Source organism: Calidris pugnax, unplaced genomic scaffold, assembly GCF_001431845.1.
Source record: "Calidris pugnax isolate Ruff unplaced genomic scaffold, ASM143184v1 scaffold273, whole genome shotgun sequence".
NCBI classification, from domain to species: Eukaryota; Metazoa; Chordata; class Aves; order Charadriiformes; family Scolopacidae; genus Calidris; species Calidris pugnax.
In genome coordinates this window covers 7,166,284-7,191,957 of record NW_015094508.1, presented here as the reverse complement: position 1 = coordinate 7,191,957, position 25,674 = coordinate 7,166,284, and the positions used below count along the sequence as shown (strand labels likewise).

Here is a 25,674-nt window from a genome sequence, read left to right as displayed (position 1 = left end):
CCAGCTAATTGAATCTGTGGGTTAGATCAAATTGTCATCTTACTCAGACTGGTAGCTCTGAATGTTCATTGAATTTCCCAGCTTCTTTTAATGTTAGCATTGCAGAGTAAAAAATTGACATTAAGATAAATCCTTATTTCATAGAATGCACATTGGTAGAGTCCCAATATTAGCATTTACAGAAGTGTTAATTCCAATTAAACAACTGTCACTTAGACGTGCATGGAGGAAAATCTGCTCTGTCTTTGGATGTACTCCCCAACCTTTCTGAGTTTTGATACTACTGATGGAAGACCCTATTCCAAGCTTTTGTCATAATGAAGATCTGTTCTTCATTACTGCCTTGAACCTCTTCCATTTACTTGCCAAGATTTTTTTCGGAGCTCCAGCTTCCAGCTAACTCTGTTTCAGTATGAAACAGTTTCCCTTGAAAACTGAAAATGCATTCTAGGCCACGCTAGAGCATGGGAAGAGTGTGAGAAGTCCTCCCCCTGAAGAGGAAGGAGCCACAGAGACAATGTGTGATGAACTGACCAAAACCCCCATTCTCCATCCCCCTGCACCACTTGGAGGAAGGAGGTGGAGAAAATTGGGAGTGAAGCTGAGGCTGAGAAGAAGGGAGGGGTTGGGGGAAGGTGTTTTAAGATTTGGTTTTATCTCATTAACCTACTCCAATTTGATTGGCAATAAATTAAATAAATTTTGCCCAAGTCGAGTCCGTTTTGCCTCTGACAGTGATCTCTCCCTGTGAGTGGTCTCTCCCTGTCCTTACCTCTACTCAGGATCCTTTCATTGTATTTTCTCTCCCCTGCCCAGCTGAGGAGGGGACTGATATAGGGGCTTGGTGGGCACCTGATGGCCAGCCAAGGTCAACCCACCACAGATGCATCTGAGAGTCCTGAGGGAACTGGCAGATGAAGTTTCCAAGCCACTGTACATCATATTTGAGAAACTTAACCCCCATTTTTAAAAAGGTAAAAGAGGGAAACCCGGGTAACTACAGGCCAGTCACTCTCACCTCTTGGCCTGGAACAATCATGGAACAGATCCTCCAGAAAACTACGCTAAGGTACATGGAAAATAAGGAGGTGATTGGCGACAGCCAACATGGCTTCACTAAGGGTAAATCATGTCTATACTTTTGGTGGCTTTCTACAATGGGGTTACAGCATTAGTGGATAAGGGAAGAGCAACTGACGTGATCTACCTGGACTTGTGCAAAGCATTTGACACTGTCCGACAAGACATCCTTGTCTCTAACTTGAATTTGACAAGATGGACTGCTCAGTGGATAACGAATTGGCTGGATGGTTGCACACAAAGAGTTGCAGTCAATAGCTCAATGTCTGCGTGGAGACCAGTGATGAGTCATGTCCCTCAGGGGTTGGTATTGGGACCGGTATTATTTAACATCTTTTTTGGGGACATGGACAGTGCACGCTCAGCAAGTTTGCAGATGACACCAAGCTCTACGGAAGGAAAGGGAAGCCATTCAGAGGGACCTGGACAAGCTCGAGAAGTGGGCCCATACAAACCTCATGAAGTTCAACCAGACCAAGTGCAAGGTCCTGCACCTGGGTCATAGCAATCTCCAACATGGATACAGGCTGGACAGAGAATGGATTGAGAGCAACCCCTGACTTGGGAGTGTTGGCAAGTGAAAAACTGAGTATGACACAGCCATGTGCCAACAAGATCCTGGGCTGCATCAAAAGAAGCCTGGCCAGCAGGTCAAGGGAGGTGATTCTTCCCCTCTGCTCTGATCTCAGTAGTCAAGGTGGGGTCACCCAAGTTCAGGTCTGAAGCTCTCAGCATTAGAAACACATGGACCTGCTCAGGCAGGTTGAGAGGCGGGCCACGAGGATGATAAGAGGGCTGGGGCACCTCTCCTAAGAGGACAGGCTGAGACAGTTGGGGTTGTTCAGCCTGGAGAAGGCTCCAGGGAGACCTTACAGCAGCCTTCCAATGCTTAAAGGGGGCCTACAGCAAAGGCAGGGAGGGACTCTTTATGAAGGAGTGTAGCAATAGGATGAGGGGTAACAGTTTTAAACTGAAAGAGGGGAGATTTAGAGTAGCTATTCGGAAGAAATTCTTTACTGTGAGGGTGGTGAGACACCGGAACAGGTTGCCCAGAGCAGATGGAGATGCCCCATCCCTGGAAGTGTTCAAGACCAGGCTGGATGGAGCTTTGAGCAACCTGCTCTAGTGGGAGGTGTCCCTGCCCATGGCAGGGGGGTTGGAACTGGATGATCTCTTCCAAACCAAACCATTCTGTGATTCTATATTTTATTCTATGAACTGAAAAAAAATCAATAAACTGAAATCTGGTTAATAAAAGGCATATTTTATTTCCCAAGGTTATAGTCACTACAGATAAACAAGAGTGGAATTTTGTGCATTGTACAATAATGAAGGCTATAGAAAAGCAGATTAGGATGACACAGAATGCCAGCATTTATACTGAAGGTAACTATCAATTTACAAACTGCAGAAATCAATAGAACAGAGATCTGTTATAAGCCTTGGTTACCTAGATCTGAAAAAGCGAAAACGGATCCTGTTAGACAATGTAGCATAACATAATATACGCCACTTAGGAAGCATGCCGTTGTAGAGTTGCACACTCAACATCTGCAGCCCTTTGCACAGAAAGATGTGTCAACTTCTGCAAGCCTTTATCTTAAATAAATTTGTTTGCAATGGTTCTGTGGGAAAAACCCCTCAACAGAACACCACCCCAATTACCATCCGCCCCCCGCCATCCCCTCACACCCAAACCCAACCCACTACATTCTTTAGATGCTACTGTTAGTTCCAAATGTTTGCAATACAGGAGAAGATAAATTATTTCAAATTTTGCTTCTACAAAGTACAACAAAATACTAAAGGAAACTGAGATGAGGTAAAGCAATCTAAAAAATTATTTATATTAGAAAAGTCACGTATAAAGTCTGACTTTTAAAATAAAAGGGACTGTTAAAACATCTTTACTTGGTCTATTACCTGAATCTGCCTCTTATTAAAGAAGCTGAAAAAACACTTCACAGAGCAAATGGCATCAGTTGCCATTAAACTAAAAGCCAACTGTAACTGTGAGCAGGTAAAGTAGAAATTTTTTTTTCTTTTTTCATATTTCATATCCTGACCAAATATAAACTTCACTAGATAAAATCATCCTACAAGAAGAGGCCGCTGATAAGAAAAAAGCTAATCATAAAACGTAAGTATGCTTTAGCCCTCAATAAAAGCACTGCTGCTTTGCTTCATTTTAAAGGAAATAAGCAGGTCACGCTACATGTGAAAGGCTTCCAGGCGCATTCTGTTCGGATCTTCCGGATGCCTCAGGGCAATTCCATATCGCAGCAACAGCTCAATGTAAGGTGGCCAAAATGAGTCGTCGATGGTTACGTAAGGTTCATGTGGCGTGTTCATTAATTTGCCTATGAGGATCTGGAATACCAAAATGCTAAGATTTTAGAAATGAACAAAACAGCTAGATTTTTATCTCCTTTAATGAAATTTATACGAATGATTGTAATGAAATACTTATGTAGGCAATATAAGAATTACAAGACTACAGAAGAGAAATATAAGACCTGTTCAAGGTAGAAGTAAAACAAAGAACATGCGATTAACCTCATTACATCTTTTTTGATGAAAAAATATTAGAACCAGAATTCTTCTTTTATCCAGATGAAGTTTTTCAGCTTCTGTCAAAAATTGTTAGTGAATTTTAGACAGCGTAACTGTAAATGCCCAAAAATTCTGAACGTGAATGTGGTAAATTGTTATACAATTAATCTTTATATCAGTATCTGTTAATTTAAGGTTAAAAGCATTAAATAAGAGGGAAAGTTAGATGTTTGGGAATCACTTGCCTCAAAAACCATAATGACTTACCGTCAACAAATCACTGTCCCTAACCTTTCAGATTTTGGCAGAGAACATCCATCTTGCAATGCTTCCTAAATTTCATCTCACTATTAAGCCCCCTTCCTCCCCCCTAAAAAAGCCAACTTCTTAGATTGAGGAGAACTAGTACTGGTGACGGGTTAACCTGCTGGAAAGCAGCCCTGCAGCGGGACCTTCAAGCCCTGGTGGACAACAAGTTGACCACGAGCCAGCAATCTGCCCTTATGACCAAGAAAGCCAACGGTCTCCTGGGGTGCTAAAGAAAGTGGTCAAGGGAGTACATCCTCCCCCTCTGCTCTGCCCTGGTGAGGCCACATCTGGAGTACTGTGTCCAGTTCAAAAAGGACAGGGAACTGCTGGAAAGGGTACAGCAAAAGGCTATGAAGATGATCAAGGGAATAGAGCCTGTCTCTTATGAAGAAAGGCTGAGAGGCGTGGGCCTGTTTAGCCTGGAGGAGAGAAAACTGAGAGGGGATCTCATTAATGCTTATAAATACCTAAATGGTGGGTGTCAAGAGGATGGGGTCAGGCTCTTCTCAGTGGTGCCCAGTGACAGGACAAGGGGCAACGGACACAAACTGGCACACAGGAAATTCCATCTCAACATGAGCACAAACTTTACTTTGAGTGTGTCAGAGCACTGGAAAGGCTGCCCAGAGAGACTGTGGAATCTACTTCTCTGGAGATAATAAAAACCTGCCTGGATGCATTCCTGTCCAGCCTGCTTGAGGTGAACCTGCTTCAGCAGAGGGCTGGGCTAGATGATCCCAAAGGTCCCTTCCAACCCCTGCAATTCTGTGAATTCTTTTTCTTGTGTTTTGTGTCTTTCTGTAGGTAGTGTTAGAAATAAATGAGTTTGCACCAATGAAGTTAAACATCATAGTCCTAGTTTAACCTCATTATGTTTGCACATCAAATCGTTTTGTCCGTCTCATAAATGGGTGGTCTTTATCACTTCTTGTTCAGGCATGACAAGCACCTTACAGCTCACCTCCTCTTGATACTTCCTTACTTCTCCTTTGTTCCTTATCTAAATATATAATTAGTTAATGGAGTTAAAAACAAAGATCAGTTTTGACATTCTTCTTCTGTTCTTGGAGACCATGTTTATATCCTCATAATACTGCACATGGGGAATATTGCAGACATTACAGATCATATATTCTTATCTATCCTGTGGTGCTCTCTCCATTCATCCCATATATTTCATCTTTCTAAAAATTCAGAGGTTTGCATGAGAAAATTTACTGCTTGCTTACTATTTACACTAACTTAATGAAGTAGGTCCTCATAAGCCTAAATAATATAAATGTATACACTTAACGTGTCAAAGTGGATTAATTAAAAATGTACACTTTCATTATTTAACAAAACACATGGAGATTGAGGAGACATGGTTAGGAACACAGGCACCGATTGTAACTCTGTGACGAATCACATTTTTACAACAGCAAATCCTTAATCTGCAACCATAATACAAAGATATTCGCATTTGTCTCTTTAAGAACTGCACACAGACTATTATTATCTGTATCTAAAACACTTTTGAAATTTAACAGGCCCTTGAAGCTGGAACCAAGTTGCTCAACAACAAAATACCCCATAAAACAATGATAAGAGACATTGACAGTTTATGCCAAGACAGTTAAAATTAAAAATAAGTCTAAAATTTTGGAAGTAGTATATTATTCCAAATGGAAATCAGACATTACTTGGATGTAGTCACATTTTGAGGAGATTAACAATGTCAGAAAAATATTAAGTACAATTTTAAAGCATTAGAAAAGCTTTAAAATTTTGGTTCCACAGGGAATGTGACTATTTTTAATTCTGATGTCTTCAAGCTCTGCCTAATTTGGTATTAATAGGCATGCTGAGATACTTGAGGCATGTAAAATTATTTTGATGATGTAAGCCCGAAGTCTGGGCTTTAAACTAAACTACAACAATGTCATAGTGACCGGATGATAGCATCTTAATACCAGAAAGCTGTTCTTCACCAAGTTTTCCCTCAGGAAAATCTGTTCTACCCCCTGGGAAGGTCCTACATATAGATGCTTACAACTGCCTGAACAGTGAGGATGGAGGATGAATAGGAAATTTCACTTCAAATGCTACATTTAAGACAAGAAGGAACATTGCTAGTGAAAAGATCTTCAATGCTCCTTCAAAATTGTGCTTTGCAATTCAAATCCATAAATTGCACATTAAGGAATGCTGGCATACTTATAAAATCTATTAGAAATGCACAAATTGGATTCATTGATTCCATCATATCAGAAGAAAATCTAGTTAATACACAAGACTACACATTAATTGGTCCTTCTATAACTGTTACTATGTTATATTTCAGGGAAACAGTACAAAATATAGCATGAAATGGAACAATTGATGTTTTGTTAAGCATAGCATTTGTCTCCCCTATTATGAGCTATCAAGGCTTGTAAAACTTCTTTAAAATAACCATTATAAAATTAAGCAACAAGGGATAATAATTGTCCAGCTTAAATTGAAGATTTGGTTATCTACATTATCGCCACACCTCTTTTAAAAAAATGGAGCTTTAATTTGATAGGAATTAAAAATCAGACTTAACATTCTTAAACATTTTATTTGTCAATTCACAGATTCACAGATTAGACAGAGTTGGAAAGGACCTCTAGAGATCATCTAGTCCAACTCCCCTGCTAAGCAGGATTCCAGAGCACATCACTCAGGACTGCATCCAGGTGGGTCTTGAAAATCTCCAGAGAAGGGGACTCCACGACCTCCCTGGGCAGCCTGTTCCAGGGCTCTGTCACCCTCACCGTAAAGAAGTGCTTCCTCATATCTGAGTGGAACTTCCCATGTTCCAGCTTGTGCCCATTGCCCCTAGCCCTATTGCTGGAAGCCACTGTAAAGAGTCCGGCTCCATCCTCCTTCAACCCACCCTTTAGGAACTTGCAAACAAAGATGAGGTCTCCCCTCAGTCTTCTTTTCTTGAGGCTAAAGAGCCCCAGCTCTCTCAGCCTTTCCTCATAAGGGAGGTGCTCCAATCCCTTAATCATCTTGGTTGCCCTACGTTGGACTCTCTCCAGTAGTTCCCTGTCTCTCTTGAACTGGGGAGCCCAGAACTGGATGCAGTATTCCAGTTGTGGCCTCACCAGTGCAGAGTAGAGGGGGAGAATGACCTCCCTCGACCTGCTGGCCACACTTCTCCTTATGCAGCTCAGGATTCCATTGGCCCTCTTGGTGACAAGGGCACATTGCTGGCTCATGGAGATCCTGCCATCCACCAGGACTCCCAGATCCGTTTCCTCTGTAGTACTTCCCAGAAGATCCACCCCTAACCTATATTGGTGCCTGGGGTTCTTCCTCCCCAGGTGCAGGACCTTACATTTGCCCTTGTTGAACCTCATTAGGTTCTTCTCTGCCCAGCTCTCCAACTTGTCCAGGTCATGCTGGATGGCAGCACAGCCCTCTGGAGTGTTAGCCAGCCCTCCCAGTTTGGTATCATCAGCAAACTTGCTGAGGACACACTCTGTCCCCTCGTCCAGGTCATTGATGAATATGTTGAACAGAACTGGGCCAACTGTTGACCCCTGGGGGACACCGCTGGTTACAGGCATCCAACTTGACCCTACTCCATTAATGACAACCCTCTGAGTTCTGTCACACAGCCAGGACTCAATCCACCTCACTGCTCCCTCATCTAGCCCACACTTCTTTAATTTTCTAATGAGGATTTTGTGGGAGAATGAGGATGTTGTGGGAGAATGATCTTAATGCTTTGTCATAAACTGTTATTTATCTTATCAGTATATTATGATCAGATCTGAGTATTGGAAAATCCCCCAAATATCTACATGAAAAAAAAAAAATCTTACCTCTAAAATTTCATTCAGTGTTATCAGTTCCACATCTGGCTCTTCAGAAGAATTCTGCAAAGATAACCACCACCCCCAGCCAAATTAACAGAAAACAAAACTAAATATTCAGGAAAAATGTTAATTGATAAAGAAAAATAATCACACAATTATTTGATTTCATAGTACACAACAGATGAAGACTTTTACTTAGATTTAGTCATGACAAAAATACAAGATAGTATTTAAATCATTCATACACCAGTTCAATATTATATACTCTAAATGTAATAATTTTAAAATTGATTATTAAAAAAGATTAATCTTAAGTGATCATAGTATATTTACCTGGGTTTATATTATAATAAAACCAAGTATATCATATTTATAAATGTATGCAGTGCAAAACATTCTATGAATATGATCTGCTAGGAAAAAAATTAATTTTTTAACTTTAGGAAAATGTTTAAAATGCAAGTTTGACACAGCTCAAGACTTAAGTTCGTAGTGATTTTGATATTTGTTTACTTTTACTCTGACTTCAATTAAAACAATTGACCAAGCTTAAGAAATAGAATCATTTAAAATTTGAAAAAAAAATTCCTTGCTAAAATACCATTTGTACAGCAACCCATTAGGAAATTACCTATTCATTTGTAGCAAGCAAATCAAGCCATTTGCCTATAAATTGATATGGATTCCTTAGGCAGCAACACCAAAAAACTGCTTGTGCCGTTGCAGGGTGAACCTGATTCTTTTATTTTCCAATTTTATCCTTTTTCCTCCTTCCACTTTCACATTCAACAAAATAAAGGAGAAAATACAACAGTGGTGGCTGCTTACTCAGCACTGCTGTTTAATGTGTCAGTTTAAGTCCTAAGATATTAACAGATCTGCAGGATCTTACACAAACACCACTTCTGGAACAGAAGTAGAAGAATACAAGCAAATAAGAATTTGTGAAAGACAAGTTCTGGGTCCGTTTTTCCTGTCACAATTCTTATACTCTCACCTTCAGAAAGACACAAGGGGGATGTACTCTATGCTCCATGGAAATCTTGCAAGCCATGGAGCTTGGGGTCAATAATGGCTATCTTTGTGCCTTTATATTGATACTAGGCTGAGGAAATAGAATCTACACTAAGAAACCACAAAAGGTTCCTTGGAGCAATCATGAAGATACTTCATATTCTTGTATGTCCCTGGCCCAAAGTATTATTTCCTAACTTAGGTAATGGGTTCAATATTCATGTATCAAAGTTGAAATTAGTTTATGACTTCAATTATTACTAAAACTGATATGTAAAGAATAAAATCCTAAGGATATTAGTGTAAAGAGATTTGCACTGTCACAGAACTAGCAAACTTATTTTGCTAGGTTTATAATATACATTGTAAATATTGTTTTGTAAAATTAAATTACTTACATATTTTAAGTGTCACCAATATAAGTAGCTCTAATTAATTAATATATATAATGCTCAGCATTTATTTAACCTGAAAAGCACCCTCTTTTCCCTTCCATGAGAGAGACTACCATAAAGAATATTCAACATATGACTTTTCATATTTCTTATCTTGAAAACAAAAGTGTCTTTTTTAACAGAGATTTAAAATGCCAGAAAATTTTTACCTCAATCACTACCTAAACTAAAGTTCTTGGGCCATGGCTAACCTGGGCTGCTGTGATTCAGCCTTCTTTCCCAATCCCAGACACGAGTGCCTGGAGAAAGGTGGCTCAGAGCAGTTCACACTAGGAGCCATACCCTACAGCCATCAACCCCACACGCAGAACTACTGAGAACACAAGCTTCCATGAAGTGACACAAAATTATTGATGTAATTTGGACTTCAGAGCTCAGTGCTTCCAGTGTTGAACCAAGCTGATAACAGATGTGAATAACATGTTTCCCCAAAACAATGAAGCAGCAAATTTCACTGCTAATGCCATCAACTTGTATTTCTACACAATAAAGAAAACAATGTAGGTAAAAGTGGCTGTCTCTCCTGCCTTCATGGTTAATCACTTTGATGCAGATTGCAGACCTGCAGTTCAGCCACTGAGATCCAACTGAGTAAAAAGATATAGAAGCAGATATGAATTCACGAGTGAAAAGAAAGAAAAAGACTTGTCAGAAAACAAACTCTGTTTAAGAGTTCAGAAAATGTGTAAATAAAATTAAGATCAGACCTTGCTTGGAAGTTTATCAAAGTAAATGTTACATTTAAGAAAATTTAGAAAAGGTAGAAGTTGAGCTTCTGTGAGCAGGCAAAGGTTTGGTTAATCCCAAACACCCTGGGTGATTATTTTTTTTTCTTTAGATTTTACTAAGGAAAACAGCATGGAAGGGAGATGAACGCAGGATAGGTAGTAAAAACTTCTGATAGTATAACATAGGCTAAGAAAATTTAAACAGTTGATATTTGCTCTGGGGTGGGAAATTTTATATAAAATCTTCTTCAGAGTTCTGAAACACACATGAATCCACTATTTCTTATTTTTAGAACACAGCTCGATATGAGCATGAGCAACTTGATCCAACTTTGATATTGGCACTACCTTGATGATGGGGTTGGAATGGAAGATCTCCAGAGGTCACTTCCGGCCTATATTTTTCTATGACATCACATAAATGGGAGCAAATAAATTGGTGTATCTCATTATAGGAAATACAGTTTTAAGGAAATACTAATGATATATATGGGAAAAACAGACAATCATTTAAAATGCATCTGGGAAAGTCAGTGTTTCAAGAATCATGTCCTAGAAAAATTGTGAGAGGAATAAGAACCAGCAGCTAGGGAGATGATATATCAGACTGAAATCAGGAATATATGATTGAAAGATAATTTTTAGTTAAATCCCCGAAACTTTTATTTCTTAATGTTTTAACAAAATGTATAATATTCAATAATCACAGGAAATTAGAAGGCATTGATATACAGAAAGACTAAGATATAATAGAATAAGATATTTGAACATGACCAAGTAAGACTTTGAAAATGGACATTGTGCCTTGAAGGCTCCATTTGGCACTTCCATGTGCAAAATATGTACTTCTATGCAAAGACATTTTTGTTTTTAATTAAAATCTCAGGGTTCATCAGTTGGAAATAAGAGGAAGAAAAAGACAAGGTTGTAATCAGTTGCTTTTGTGATGACTACTATTGTTTATAAAATAGGTTTTTACCAGGTTTCAAGAGAGACGAATCCTAGTGAAGACAAATATAGGAAGTTGGTGTTATTGAAATAAGCCAGGGAACTGAAAAAAATTATCTTACAGGAGACAAACAAGAAAGCTTTGCTAGTTCAATTAGCAAAACAAAGAAAGAGGTTATAAGATTGCTGTCTATAAATATATCAAGAAGAATAGACAAGAGAAAGAAAAGGAGCTGCTCTAAGGACAAGATGGGCATAAGAATACATGGATCTGCGTTAGACATGAATAAATTTAGACTGGAAGTTAACAGACAGTTTCTAACGAGAGTACTGAAATACTAGAATAAATCCTAATAGAAACAGCAGTAACAAAAATAATTAGTTTTAAAGTGGAGTTCAATGACAATATTAAAGAAATCATATTATGTGGTTGTTTAAAATAACAGGGAACTGGATTAAAGAAATACTTTCTATTTCTGTATTCTTAAGTGTGTCTGAAATCAAAATCAACCCCCCCTTTTTTGTAGTTATTCTTTCGAATAGTAATGGTAAAAAGTTTATTTTTATTGCAGACTTTGAACTTATTATGCAAAATACTCCCTGACTGCCTGTTTTCCCTAAAGTTTTAAGATAATTTTTGGCCCAGTTTGCCTGAACAGAAACTGATGGTTAACATTCCAAACTACATTGTAATTATAAACACTTGTCCTTATTATTGTTCCAAAAACATTGTTAGACAATTAAAATTTGCTTTGCCAAGGAAAACATGAATCCACTTGCCTAGTCCAGTAAAAAAGAAAATGGAAGAAATTTGAGTGAACCCCTCACCATTTCCAAATTTGGCACAGCTTGCAGTTCAGTAAGAAATACAATACGTTACTATGTATCTCATAGGGTAAAGGATGTATGCATTAAAAAGAAAATATCCAGATGGGAACAGCCTTTAATATAAACCAACCTGAAAAATATCAATTAGACTAAAGGATCAGCTGTAAGGACTGTTACTTATTTCAAAATATAACAGCAGATTCTATGCCTGTGATTTAAAATGATATTGCATCTAAGTAAACAGAAAATGAACATTACAAATCTAATAGCTATTAAGAAAATCTTACCTCCTTTTTAGCACTTCCATCACTCTCTGGAAGGGGAAAATGTTCTTCTAGGAATTCACCCAGAGCATCCAAGAGCTCTTCCTTATACATTCTTAGTTTCGACACTTTATTTTGCAGTTCTTGAAATGCTCTAGCAGTCAAACTAATAGTAAAAACATAGCAATAGAGCATGAAATTCATTAAAATAATTTAAAAGTTATTCTTCAGTAAAAAAAACCCTGCCAAATTTATTTTCTATTGTTTTTAAGTCCAACATCTTGAATCACAGGATATTAGTAGCAGATAGTAGCAATACTTTCCATGTTTCAAATATGGATTACTGACTTATTTGACACATTTAATAAAACAAGTATGCTTTAAGAGTTTATCTGCTCTTTTGCTCTGGTTGATATTTAAATTCTTCAATATAAAACCACAACACTGTAGAAATACCTCGTTTTGGGAAGTTGTTGAATTTTGATTTTTGTCTCTTCTTCAATTCCAGTAAGAGTATCTAGTATCAGCTCCTGTTCCTTATGCCACTGCTGTTCTCTTTGAAATATGAAAAGTAGGAAATGGCACAACAGATAAATAGTTTTCCTGGACAGTCCAAATAAAAATGTGTGGTAAAAAAAAGGTTATGGCATTCTTAAGTCCAAATTCTCGTATTACCTTTTCAGATCTTCTTCCAGTTTTTTATTCTTTAACTGAACTATCGACAGCACCATTTCAAGATCATTCTTCACTTTCTGCAACTATAAAAAAGTAAAAATAAACCTACAGTTTGCAGATAACCCAGTCCATTATATTTGCTCTATGCAAGGCTACACCGTAAAACTGGTAAAGAGGGCCAAAATGATCTGCAGTTTAAGGAATATGGCTACAGAATGCCACAAGATTTTTAAATCCAGTTGGAGCTATTTAAAATGTTACTGTCACCAGTTGCTCATCAGTGTCTTATTGAAGCTCAATAAAACAACATAGTTGTTTATACCTAAAGCAGATTATGAAGCACACACATGAACTGCTCATCTGATGAAAAAATGAGGACAAGTCACCTATAGCGCCAGGGTTGCATTGTCTAAATCTTTGCAGCTGTTTACAAGAATGAATCTGTGCTAATTGCACCAACATAAAACATATAGCACTCAGAAAACAAAGATCCTGAAAAGAAAGACTAATCGCATCATCTCTTAACAAAAAAACCTTACCTCTTCTTTTCCTAATTCTAACAGTACATCTGGATTGGTGGAAATTACTGAAAAATAAAAATTAATTGGGTTATTTGCATTGGATAATATAGACTTGTTTATATTGAAAAGCAGCCTGGCTAGACAGAAACTTGTGTAGCTTCTAAAAAACTAGCTTGGCTGTCAGCAGCAGTTTAACCACATTTTGTGCTGTCCTGCTGGGCTAAGCTTAATTCAGTCAATTAAATTAGACTGAAAAAAGGGTGGTGTTAATGCTTCTGCGTTATTTTTTATACCTAATCTAGCTCAAGTACATAAAATTGAAATATGAGGTCCAGACGTACTTCAAGATAAGCAAGCCTGATTTTTTTCAGTGGAAGAGATTCCATCAACATTACCAATGTGGGCAATCAAATTCTTCCAATTCCTTCTTAAACAGCCTCATAAATGCTTGTTTAGGATTGTAAAACCTATCAGAATTAAAGAACTTAAAAACCATGTCACCATCTGTTTATGAACAACCAGCTGTTCACAAGAACAGCTACATGTAGGGAGATGAAAGGCCCAGCATGGCCAACATCCTAATTCCAACCCTAACAACTCCAACTCCAACAGCAGTATGTGAGGAACAGCACAGTACTATTCAAGGATGTGGCAATGTTTCCCCAGAATGCTTCTGCAAAATGCAATGATTTATGCTCATGAATTTTCTGAATAAAAAGTAAATTGTTGTATTTGATAGCCTTCAATGGGCACCAATCAATTCTCAATTTCATGTCAACTTGCATCATCTGCATAAATATATACATTTTTGAAAGTCAAGTGTTTGGACCTATTAATGGGAGAAATGAAAGCTACTCTAACAGATTTAAATCTTAATACAGCAGGGATATTTTTTTTTCAACTTGGGCTCCAAATCCCTAATATTAGAAATCATTACTTCAATAAAAGCTTTTCCTTTGACAGGAAAACCCTACAATACAGTTGATTTCATAAATTTATAAAAAAGTACTTTTTCCGTAAACACATTTTGAGAAGCCTTAGAGTAGTAGTTTTAAAAGCAGTGTTCTCAGATGAAAATCAGCAAAACCTAGTTCAGAATGTGTTAAATTACATGTCACAATAAAATCCCTTTTATTTAGAGAGCGAATTACGGTCTCTAAATCTTGACACAAAATTTGAGTAGAGTGCTCCTAAGTTAAGCTTATGTTTAAGACCTGTGGGAGGTAGCGTTCTGTGCTATTATTAGAGCAATATTTCTTTAGTGACATGAATATCCTACATACACGTGATAAAATTCAATAGTGTGCTTTTATTCACATTCACTGGCATATTTGAAGAAACCCATACAACTCTTCCCCCTGCTGCCCCCCCAAGGTATCCTGAGCCCTCACTACCTGGAATTATCAATTTCTACTACTGTTTTCTTCAGTTTTAGATGCCTAATCCTGATGATGTGCTTCTCATTCAATATACATATTATCTGAGTATCAGAATAGAAAGCCACATCTTCCTAGGAAAGAAATTACTAACCCTAATTTACTAAAGGAACAGTGCAGATGTCCCAGTGTCCTACAACACATTTATGGCAGCTGCTCCTTTAAAGAACACAGGTTGCTCTGTCTACTGTCAGTTAAAGTTTTTTCAGATATGAATCACTACACTTGCAAAAATCAAATGTCAAACAGAATTGCCTAGTGATACATAGTACAATTACTAAGCAAAATACTACCAGATGCTAGGAAGGTAAAAGCAACTACTATGCACATGTTTATACAGAAACTTCTGTTAAAATAAGAGGAATTTGGCAGAATACTGACATTTTGCAAAGAAAAATAGAAATTATGCAGAAACCACAACTATTACATGGTCTAAAATATGGTTGCTTCCACTTCCTTATTTTGCAAAGGTAAAAGTTAAATTCTATTTTTATGAGTCAATGTTTGTTAAAAAGTTTTAATTCAGCTGATTTAGCAGCTCTAGAGCTACATAAACAGTACCAGAAGTAGAAAAAGAACAAGAGACTAAGGTGAAAGCTTTGCAAAAATACAATTTGCATTGTGGATTCAAGTCTATTTGCCAATATTGTGCCCAAAGAAATGTAGAACTGCCAAGTTATAACCTCTGAAAATAAGGTTTAAAATTGAAATCCTGACAGGCCCTCATTTACAAGAAATGACCTGGCCATTACTAAAGGCTGAAACCAAAGTAACGAGACAGCCTGACATCCATGCTCTGCTGGTAAATTGTATGAAATTAGTATTTCTACTATTCCTATTTAGATAAATTCAGACAATGTTTTCAATTAAGTAATTCCTCCTTCAAAGCAAACAGTAGGTAGAAATGAGCCAAGAGGGACAGAGAAGGTGTAGGCACAGTACACTCTTAATTTTCATATAAGCACTTTAACTCTATTCAAATTCTTAGCAGCAACTTCTTTTTTCTTCCCTCAGAAAGGTAGCCAAAAAGGCAAAGCTTTGGCTGCAAAATATTATTTGGGTTATAATATGTGTAGATCATTTTGCTAGTACAAAATTAAGATTTCTAATAATAAATCTTGTCACCTGGGAACAAGTAAGAATGGTTGAGCAAAGTAAGTCAGCTCGCCAATAAAAATAGGTCAAGCCCCAAGAATATTTTTAGGCAAACAGGTTAAAGTTTAAAATAATTACATATTTCAGTAAGGAAACCCAACATCTCCAGGTATTTTACCCAGATAAAAAGTAAGTGCTTTCAATTCATTTGTTTTAAGCCAGCAACTTATTTACAAGCAGCAGCCAGGAACCAGTATTTCCCAAATTCATTCAATGTAATACTTTTGGTCTACATTCCTCTAAAAAAGCATTTGAGACTGACCATTCTTAGACACAGGCTTAAAAGCACATGAACTATGAATTTATTCTAATAGAACAATAACGTCAATTTACAAAAAAGAAATATCTTTTTCACCAACTCCTATTATTTGATCACAATATGCAGCAAGTACATGAACTTTGAAAGAAGCTGGAGAAGTGACTTCAATGTTCATCTGAAAATGCATTCCAATTTGGCCATACGACAAAATATTAGAAATCACCACTTGCTGTCTAAAACACTTTCCTAATTTAATTGTAATCACTAAAAAAACAAAGCCTCTACTGGCATAAATATATTCAAATGAGTCAATGTATTCCTTTTTAATGGGTCAAAAGGTGCTAATAGTTCATTGACAGGAAACATAACAGCAAGTGCTACCAGAATACTAATGATAGTGTAGTGTGAACAGTTTTAGGAGTCTCCAAATGGGACATCCGAAAAAACAGATACTGGACACTTCTGAATGGTTTTATTTTCAATGGCTGGCCACATCAGCCTTGCAACAGAATGAAATCAGTCAGCATTAATGCTTATCTACAAAAAGAATTTTGAAGAACTGATGGATTTATACCTTTTGACTGACAATGCTTAACAAATATAACAGCTCCACTTGTCTCAGTGGCTTGTGCTTCTCAAGATCAATAAATGATCTGGATTCCTGTGGGTTAAAAAACTGAGGTGTCTTTTACCACTTTTTCTTGACCTGAAATCTCTGACCCCTGTTAAATCCAAGCTGGATATTTTATTGTGGTGTATGACTTACCACTACAGGCTTACTTCAAAAAAAAAAAAACAACTCAAGGAGGTATGGTTAAAAATGTGTCAGGGTAGAGTATTGTTAGTTTATTAGCAATACTTGCAAAGATAAAAAAAAAGTATCGGTTTCTTAAAAGACAAAATGAAGAGAGAATTATTTGCCAAAGTAGTTCTGCCTTAAAAGGAAATACATGCGAAAGATGGAGAGGAAATGATCACTGAAGGAGGGTAATAGCATAATGAAGCTCTGTTATTTTGTTAGGAGATCTGCTAGTAGTTATTATTCCATTAACCGACTGATGAATGATGATACCAATAAAGCATTTATTTGTTCATAATCATAAGATTAAATTATAGTAGAATTCATTGTGAATTCTAAGTTCACTTAGAACCGAAGTCCAAAGAGAATACAGACGTGAAACATACATGCTACTGTGGGAATTACTTAATTTAATTTTAAAGTACTTAGAGTACGAAATACAATCAGCAGACATTTGATATATACAGAGTTTAGGATGCTTAGATAAAAGAGACTTTGCAGAGGTTTTATATAAGTACACCTTACATGGATGCAGTTACTTACAATCAGGACTTCTATTTTGCCATTGATGATATTCCGCCATTAAAGCTTTCACTCGCATCATTAACATGCAAAGCTGTATAACAAGAAAAGAAGCATCTCTTGAAGTGTGTTGAATTACACTGGGGTAAAATGAGATAGAGCAGTATAGGAACTCAATTATTAAGTTTATACAGCAGAAGACAAAAGACCATATATTACAATAGACCACTTATTCCTTCAAAAGATTTAAAAAGCCATTTGCAGGGATCAAGAAACATTTCTATTGTTTTTTCAAAAGAAGGAAATCAGAAGTAGTCAGAGTTGGAACTCTTCCCCTAATTTCCTCTGTAATATCAGAAAATGGCCACAACTGAAGATGAGCTGTTAGAAGCAATGACAGTACTTCCCATCCCCACTCCTCCTTAGAAGCACAGTTGATAGATACTGAAGGTTAAATGGACTGTGCTTAATATGAGCAATGACTAAACAAAAGATTGGCTTCCAAAACCAGCAATCAAATCTTCTATCAAAACCACATCTGTGGACTCAACAAAAAATGCTACAGAACCAGTGCTCTAGCTCACTGTAATCATTGAAAATATAGGAGCTATAAGAAAAAACCCCAGTTCAGAAAAGTTTATTAAAAAACCCACACTAAACAACCACAGATTTTTTAAAATGTACTTATTTTAATATCTTACTATGTTCCAGAGAAAGAATATACTCACTATTACTATTCCAATTCCTGAAACTGAGGACTACACCTGTAATTTTCTTTAAATATGTTGTAAATTGCATACAGATAGAATATTACAGCTAATCTGATAAGAAATTAAGCATACATTTAAATACAAAAGGTACTGCTGGCATGGTCAAGCATTCCACAAAAAGCACTGCAGATTGCTTTTGGTTTTACATCAAGTGAAAAAGACGCTAAGAAGCATCAGTAAAGTTCTTATAATAAAAATATCAAGAATCGACAACTTAAGCTTAGCTTTTCTCTACTCAAAATAACTTTGCAAGGTGCATCTTCAAAAGACAACCTCTTAAAATAAAGAAAAAGAAAACAAACCTAAACCAAAAGAAATAACCACCATATAATATTTTTTATTTTCTAGATCAGGTGGTGTCATCTCCTTCATAATGGAGCACTACTCTTGACAATACCATCAGCTCATTCTTTGTTCCTTTAAACTTGATAAAAAAGGACATATGAAACATTCTGAATATTCCAGTAACTGGACAAAAAACTCTTTCAAATAAATTAATGCTGTAATTCAGCAACCTTAAATCAAGGACCACCTTTTCAACAGATAAATACATACAGCAGATATGTACATCAGATACCTCTCTCATGGCCTACATACATTCCTAGCAAAATATGTTGCTCAGTAAGTAATCCTTTACATTGGAGACCCGAATCAGTCCCCAAACTTAAAGGGTAAAAGCACAAAGAGTATATTGCAAGATTACAGTCTTGAAGTGATTAAGAAATGAACACTAGTGACAAGGCCAACAAGGACAAAAACCATAGCTTCTCTGCCAGTGTCCTGGTTCTGGCACGGAAAAGGTTAATTCTCACAAGAAGCTGGAACAAGACACAGTCTTTTTCTTGCCTTTTTGTTCTGATTCTTCCCCTATCCCACAGCTGGGGCATGGGGAATGAACTACTAAGGGGTGGGGAATGAAAGAGTGACCTGGTGGTTCTTTGTTTCTGTTAAACCAGCACAGCCAGTCACAATGAAAATATAATAATAAAATAGTTCCAGTTGGAAAGGACCTACAACAGTCTGAACACCAGATGGTCCAACTGCCTGACCACTGTCAAGGCTGACCAAAAGTTAAAGCATGTTATCAAGGGTGTTATTCAAACACCTCTTTAACACTGACAGGCTTGGGGCATCCAACACCTCTCCAGGAAGCCTTGTCCCAGGGTTTGACCCTGGAAATTTCTGGTAAAGAAATGCTTCCTCATGCCCAGTCTAAACCTCCCCTGGTGCAACTCTGAGCCATTCCCATGTGTCCTGTCACTGGATCCCAGGAAGAAGAGCTCAGCACCTCCTGTTCCACTTCCCATCCTCAGGAAGGTGTAGAGAGCAATGAGGTCACCCCTCAGCCTCCTTTTCTCCAAACTAGACAAGCCCAAAATCCTCACAGGATATACCTTCCAGCCCTTTCACCAGCTTTGTTGTTCTCCTCTGGATCCATTCAAAGACCTTGCATCCTTTTTAAATGGTGGGGCCCAGAACTGCACACAGCACTGCAGGTGAGGCTGCACCAACACTGAATACAGTGGGATAATCACTTCTTTTGACCAGCTGGTGATGCTGTGTTTGATGCACTCCAGGACGTGGTTTGCCCTCTTGGCTGCCAGGGCCCACTGTGACTCCTGTTGAGCCTGCTGGCCCCAAGCACCCCCAGGTCCCTCTATGTAGAGCTGCTCTCCCACCACTTCTCTCCCAGTTTATACTTGTGCCTGGTTTTATGGCAACCCAGGTGCAGGATCCAGCATTTGTTCTTGTTAAATATCATGCCACTGATGATTGCCCAATGTTCAATCTATCTAGATCCCTCTGCAAGGCCTCTTGTCCCTCAAGAGTCAAAAGCACCTCCCAGTTTGGTATCATCAGAAAACTTGCTAACGGTGCATTCAACTCCTGCATCCAGATCGTTGATAAATACATCGAACAGAACTGGCCATAGAATTGAGCCCTGAGGAGCACCCTTGGTGACATGTTCAGCCAGATGCAGCTGCCTTCACTACAACCCTTTGAGTTTACCATCCAGCCAGCTCTTTGCCCAGTGGACTGTGTACCTCTTTATCTCAGCTGTCCAAAAGGGTGCTGTGGGGGACAGTATCAAAAGCTTTTCTAAAATCCAGAAAAACTACATCCACTTCCTCTCCCTTCACCCACTAAGTGGGTGACCTTCTTACAGAAAGACATCAAAATAGTTAAACAGGACTTTGTGAACCCATGTTGACTGTGCCTGATGATTGCATTGCTCTTCAAATGTCTTTCAATGGCACCCAGTATGATCTTTTCCATAATTTTTCCAGAAACTGAGGTTAGACTGACAGGTCTGTAGTTTCCTGGGTCAATACAAATGCCTACCCTAAGGCTGGAATAAGAGCCCATGAAAGTTCTGACAGTATAACACGACCTTTTCCTTTCCTCCCTATTTTCTATCATAAAGCACAATTTAATTTAATCTTCATTTTTGCAACCCCATTTAATCATTTTCTAGCTATGCCAGTTTTCAAGAAAAGTCCAAATCTTTAACTATTTATACATTCCAAATTTGGGGCCTTCATATAAATTACATTTTAAAGGTTCCTATTTTGAATTTACAAACAACTAAACTGTAAGCCAGCATTGCCTTTTTGCCCCCAAATTGCCCCAAAATTTGAGGTATGCAGGAGCTCACATTCATGCACTCAGCATCACTCAGTTCACTTCTAATTCAAGCACATCAGTTTCCTAATTATACCCACAAATGGGGGAACTGTAATTTGCAAATACAAAGTTCCAGAATAAAACTAAAGGGATCCATATAAAGTTCCACACATTACATACACACTGATTAGGAAATAGTCCAAAGGTATTGAAGTTACACACCCCTCCATTTTGCTGCCCATGTTACTAATTTGCCAGATGTGCGGCACGACTGCGTGTAACCTTTTTGCTACACATAAGAGCAACTTTTCAGTATTTGATAGATACATACCTCAGAATACAGCTTCGAAGTTAGTAAGAGCAAAACTGTCAGCTTTGGAGAATGAGTGAAGATAATCTAATTTCCTTCTTTTGGAAACACATCATATCTTTACAGAGAACTAAATATTTTGTGGAGAATAAAAAAAAAATAAAACAAAATACTGTCTTACCTTGACATCTGATTCTAACATTGCTTCCGTTCCTAGAAGCAGTAGCTTGCTCTGATGCTTGGTAGAAAACAAACAAAACACAAACAATGCTTACTTACTCCTTCCTTTTGCAACAAAGAAACACGATGCTTTAAAATTACAAAAGTAATTTAATACAGGAAACACAGAGTTTTGATTTGGCCACATCCCTCAGAACCTGACATAGAACGGCAAATTAAGAAATATTTTGAAATTATACCACAGGAAAAAAACAGAACTTCAATTAATTGAAAAGTAGCCGTAAATAAAAGATGATTCAATATGAGGGAAAAGCTAATATGGGGAAAGACACTAAACAGATGAAGAACATGAGAAACTGGGAAGAGAGAGTCATGGACAAGGCTGAACAGGGAAGCTGCTGCGAAGTTAACACACTTGCAGCTACTGCTCTGGCTCTGCAAACAGAGCAATCACATTATAATACACATTTTTAGTTTTAACTCATTTAGAGCAACATGCTATACACTTCAGAAATGGTCTGATTCTTTGAAGTGCACTACCTTAGCTCCCATGACTGCAATGGGATGTATATCAAGTGTGAAATTCAGGCCAGCATAGGTATCCAAGGCTTCGGTAGGAGACACTTGCTAAACTCCTCCTTGTTTTATAACTGTGAGCAGTTTAGCCTGGCCAGTGACAGATCAAGATGTAGTCTACTAAGCAATGAAACTACTAAGCAGTACTTTGGAAACCTTGCTGTTAATATTCAGGAACCAAAAAACAATATAGGATTTCTTCAATAAAAACTGCTAATGCTGACACACAATCATTGGAACATTACATCATAAACCACATAACCTAGGAGCTAATTCAATGACTATTAGTTGTTTAAACTTTTTGCTGAAATATGCGTGCATCCAGGATGCAATAATCATAACCGAATAAAATACTGGTTTTTTATCAGCTTCCAAAAACAGCACACATTATCACTTCCTCTATCTTTTCAGGGATGCTGGAGACAAGATACAAGATATCAAAGGTTTTCAATTAAATTAAAAATAACAAACATTCTAACTTTCTTTCTAATCTGAAAATTTCAAAGAAAGTTCACATCCTCTGAAGTAGTACCAATCAAAATTTCTGTTGATCGCTTATTACAGTACTTCAGAATTCTCTTGTCAATTTTTCAAGGGAAATTTACATGTAACAACAAATAAGAATCACATTAGTCTTTTTAAATCTAATTCTGTAAAATTATTGCACCGTGCGTTGTCTACACTTTGTTCTACTTTAATTTTGAATATATTTTTACTTTAATTTCTGATACTATCAATGCTTTGAATATACAATTCAGAACTCAAGCAAGTAGCATAAAAATACAACACAAAATTAAGTGAAGCAATGAAGTCTCTCAAAATGAAATTTAGTGCATGACTTTTCATCAGACTCAGCAGGATCTTACAGGATGTGTAGCACAGCAGTCCCTCAGAACTGGTAAAAATTTATCTTTCTTTGGATCCCTGTAAGCAAAAATATCTTGTTCTAAAATATTATTAGCATATTGGAATGTATATCTGGAGAGATAAAATTTATTCTTGAGGATGTATTGTTAGTTTGCATGAGTGTGCACTAACATCATCTTCCTTCGAAGCTACTTTCTCCTACCATTCTCTCTCTCCTTTAAGATCCAAACCACTGTGAACAGCAGTTGAATCTTACCTAATATGAGGATAAAGAGAAAAGAATCTCAAGTCTCAGTTTGCTGGTACTACCAGAACACAATTATTTAGTTTTCTATAGTTCTAACAAACACTCCCATTCTATTATAACTAAATCATAACATCAGCACACTGTAATCAAAGATTGACACTGCAAGGCTTTCTTCACCCCTACCAGCAGTTCTGAAGACAGCCTTTCTGAAGATCTTTCTTTTCTTCACTGCTCCTCTCTCTCTCTCTCTAGTTTTTTTGTTGATGTTGTTGCTGTGGTTTCTTTGGCAGGGAGGAGGGGTGAAGTAAGCACTCAATGAGGGATGGGGAGATGAACAAAACAAATGCTGGGGAAAGTTTACAACAAATCTATTCTGTCACTTGTGATTTGCATACCTTTTCCATGTGCTTCCAAATACTTTCACATTCTTTCAAGAGTTCTTCCTCGGCATCCTCAGGACTAACACAGTTATTGGTGACTTCTGGTAAATACTCAGACTATTAACAAGGAAACACGACAGTTATGTAGATCTACAATAATTATTTGTAGGTTACTGAATCATACCTGCTACTTCAGGTCAGATATGTAACAGAGCAATACCTCCGAATCCAAAGCTTTCAGTTAACTCCCCTATATTTCCAGATAGCACCCAACCATTCAGTAAAATCAGTCAACTGTATAACCACAGTAAAATTTAAAGACACTAATAATATTTTTTTTAAAAATTGAATCACAAAGTCCTAAATTTTCAAAACTGCTTTATCTGCAATGGCGTTTTTTATTCGTATTAAACAATAAGAGAATCTCATGTCTACAAAGCCACAATTTTCTTCCATATATCTCAAAGTTCTTAAGCACAGTTACTTCTGCTCTGCCTTCCAATAAATGTCTTAATCTATTTCTCCTTATGACAACTTGAATTTCGAATCTTAAATATTTAAATGGATCACTAAGACCACCAAAAACTTAAGAGATGAAGAAGACATTAAAAAAAATAGCGATCTAAAGAAGAAGTAAATATCTCTGCCTTCTTAATGATGCACAAATTCCTAACTCAACCTTTTGTTTATTTTCAGAACAAAAACGCAGCATCAGAGAAAATTATATTGAAAACCTGAACAATTTAAAAGGAGTGAAATATTCTACTAGTACCTCTAAAGTTCAAGTATGCCAAGGTAGAGTGGCTAAGAAAAAGATCAGAGTGATCTAACTGAACACTGGAAGTATTCTATAGAACTGAAAGGTAGGAATACTTCTGCTACGACTTCCTGGCAAATTTGTTGCACCGATAACTGAAAACACAACACAAGAAAATATGGATTGCCATGGTCTGGTAATTTTTCTCAGACCAAAAACTGTCAAGGAGGCAAACAAACAAAAACCAACCAAACAAAAGGCCTGAACAGATAATTTTCATCACAGCAAATAGGCTCAGCAGCAGAGCTAAGGGATGGGGAAGGGGGCAAGGGAAGAGAGGAAGACATAACCTTTTGAAATTTGTAAGGGGTCCTGGGGTGGAATAAAAAGGGACAAGAGTGCATTGTAGACTCTCTGCCAACCAAGCAAATAGGCAAACTTTATGGGAAACATTTCATGTCAATATATACAATCTGACCAAATACTTAAAGAAATTCAGAGATGAGAAAGGAAAGTAACAACAGTCCTGAGAAAAATGACAGGGGGAAAGAAACAAACAAACAAGAGACAGAAAACCAGGAGTTCCCCTTAGGAAGGAGAAGAATAAAAGCAGGATACAAACAACATCGCAAAAGAGAGGGGAGCGCCCACTCTCCCTGTCATAGATCCCAGAAATACAGCAGGAGTCTTCATTCCACCCAACACAGACTCCCAAACTACAGCAGGTGCTCCCACTCTCCCTTATACAGACGCCAGAACTATAGCAGGAGCTCCTTTCTGACATAGACCCCAGTGCTACAGCAGGAGCTCCTTTCTGACACAGACCCCAGTACTACAGCAGGAGCTCCCATTTTCCCTGACATAGACCCCAGTACTACAGCAGGAGCTCCTTTCTGACATAGACCCCAGTGCTACAGCAGGAGCTCCTTTCTGACACAGACCCCAGTAGTACAGCAGGAGCTCCCATCTTCCCTGACATAGACCCCCAGAACTATAGCAGTAGCTCCCGTTCTCCCAGACACACACTCCCAGGACTACAACAGGAGCACTCATTCTCCCCAACACAGAACCCCGAACTACAGCAGGAGTCCCCATTCTCCCTTAGGCAGACGCCAGAACTACAGCACCCCTGACACAGACCGGAGAACTAAAGGAGCCCCTGTTCTGCCTGACACAGAACCCCTGAAGTACAGTAGGAGCTCTTTTTCTCCCAGACACACCCCACACACCCTCCCCCGAGGACTACAGCAGGAGCCCCCATTCTCCCTGCCACAGACACCCCCCCAGAACCACCACAGGCCTTCCTTTCTCCCTGACGCAGAACCCCAGGACGACACCAGAGCCCGGAGGCCGTGGGGAAGGCGGTTACTCTTCACAGGCTGGCGCTAGAGGCAGCCGCTCCCCGCTCGGTCGCCGCCCGGCAGCCAGCCTGCTCCCTTCCCCGCGGCCCTAACGGCCGTCACCGCCCCTCCGCCGGGGCGCCGCGGCTACCAAGCTCCACGGCGGACGCTCTGCTCCCCTCGGTCGCCCAAACCCGGGAGGCTTTCCCCCTCGGGCCGGCGTCGGCGCTGAGGGGAGCGGAGCGGT

General features: G+C 38.2%; 1 protein-coding gene across 1 annotated transcript in view; it reads right to left on the bottom strand.

Moving 5' to 3' along the window:
- Positions 1–2,323: 2,323 nt before the first annotated feature.
- Positions 2,324–25,674, bottom strand: part of CENPK (centromere protein K) — a 23,547-nt gene continuing 196 nt past the window's right edge. The window contains exons 2-10 of the mRNA XM_014964923.1: positions 23,346–23,447; positions 21,262–21,318; positions 17,397–17,469; positions 13,223–13,269; positions 12,684–12,766; positions 12,465–12,563; positions 12,033–12,174; positions 7,779–7,832; positions 2,324–3,450 (exon numbers count right to left, since the gene is read on the bottom strand). Of these exons, the coding sequence (XP_014820409.1) occupies positions 3,292–3,450; positions 7,779–7,832; positions 12,033–12,174; positions 12,465–12,563; positions 12,684–12,766; positions 13,223–13,269; positions 17,397–17,469; positions 21,262–21,318; positions 23,346–23,447 (816 nt within the window). The 3' untranslated portion in view covers positions 2,324–3,291. The remainder of the gene's footprint in view (positions 3,451–7,778; positions 7,833–12,032; positions 12,175–12,464; positions 12,564–12,683; positions 12,767–13,222; positions 13,270–17,396; positions 17,470–21,261; positions 21,319–23,345; positions 23,448–25,674) is intronic.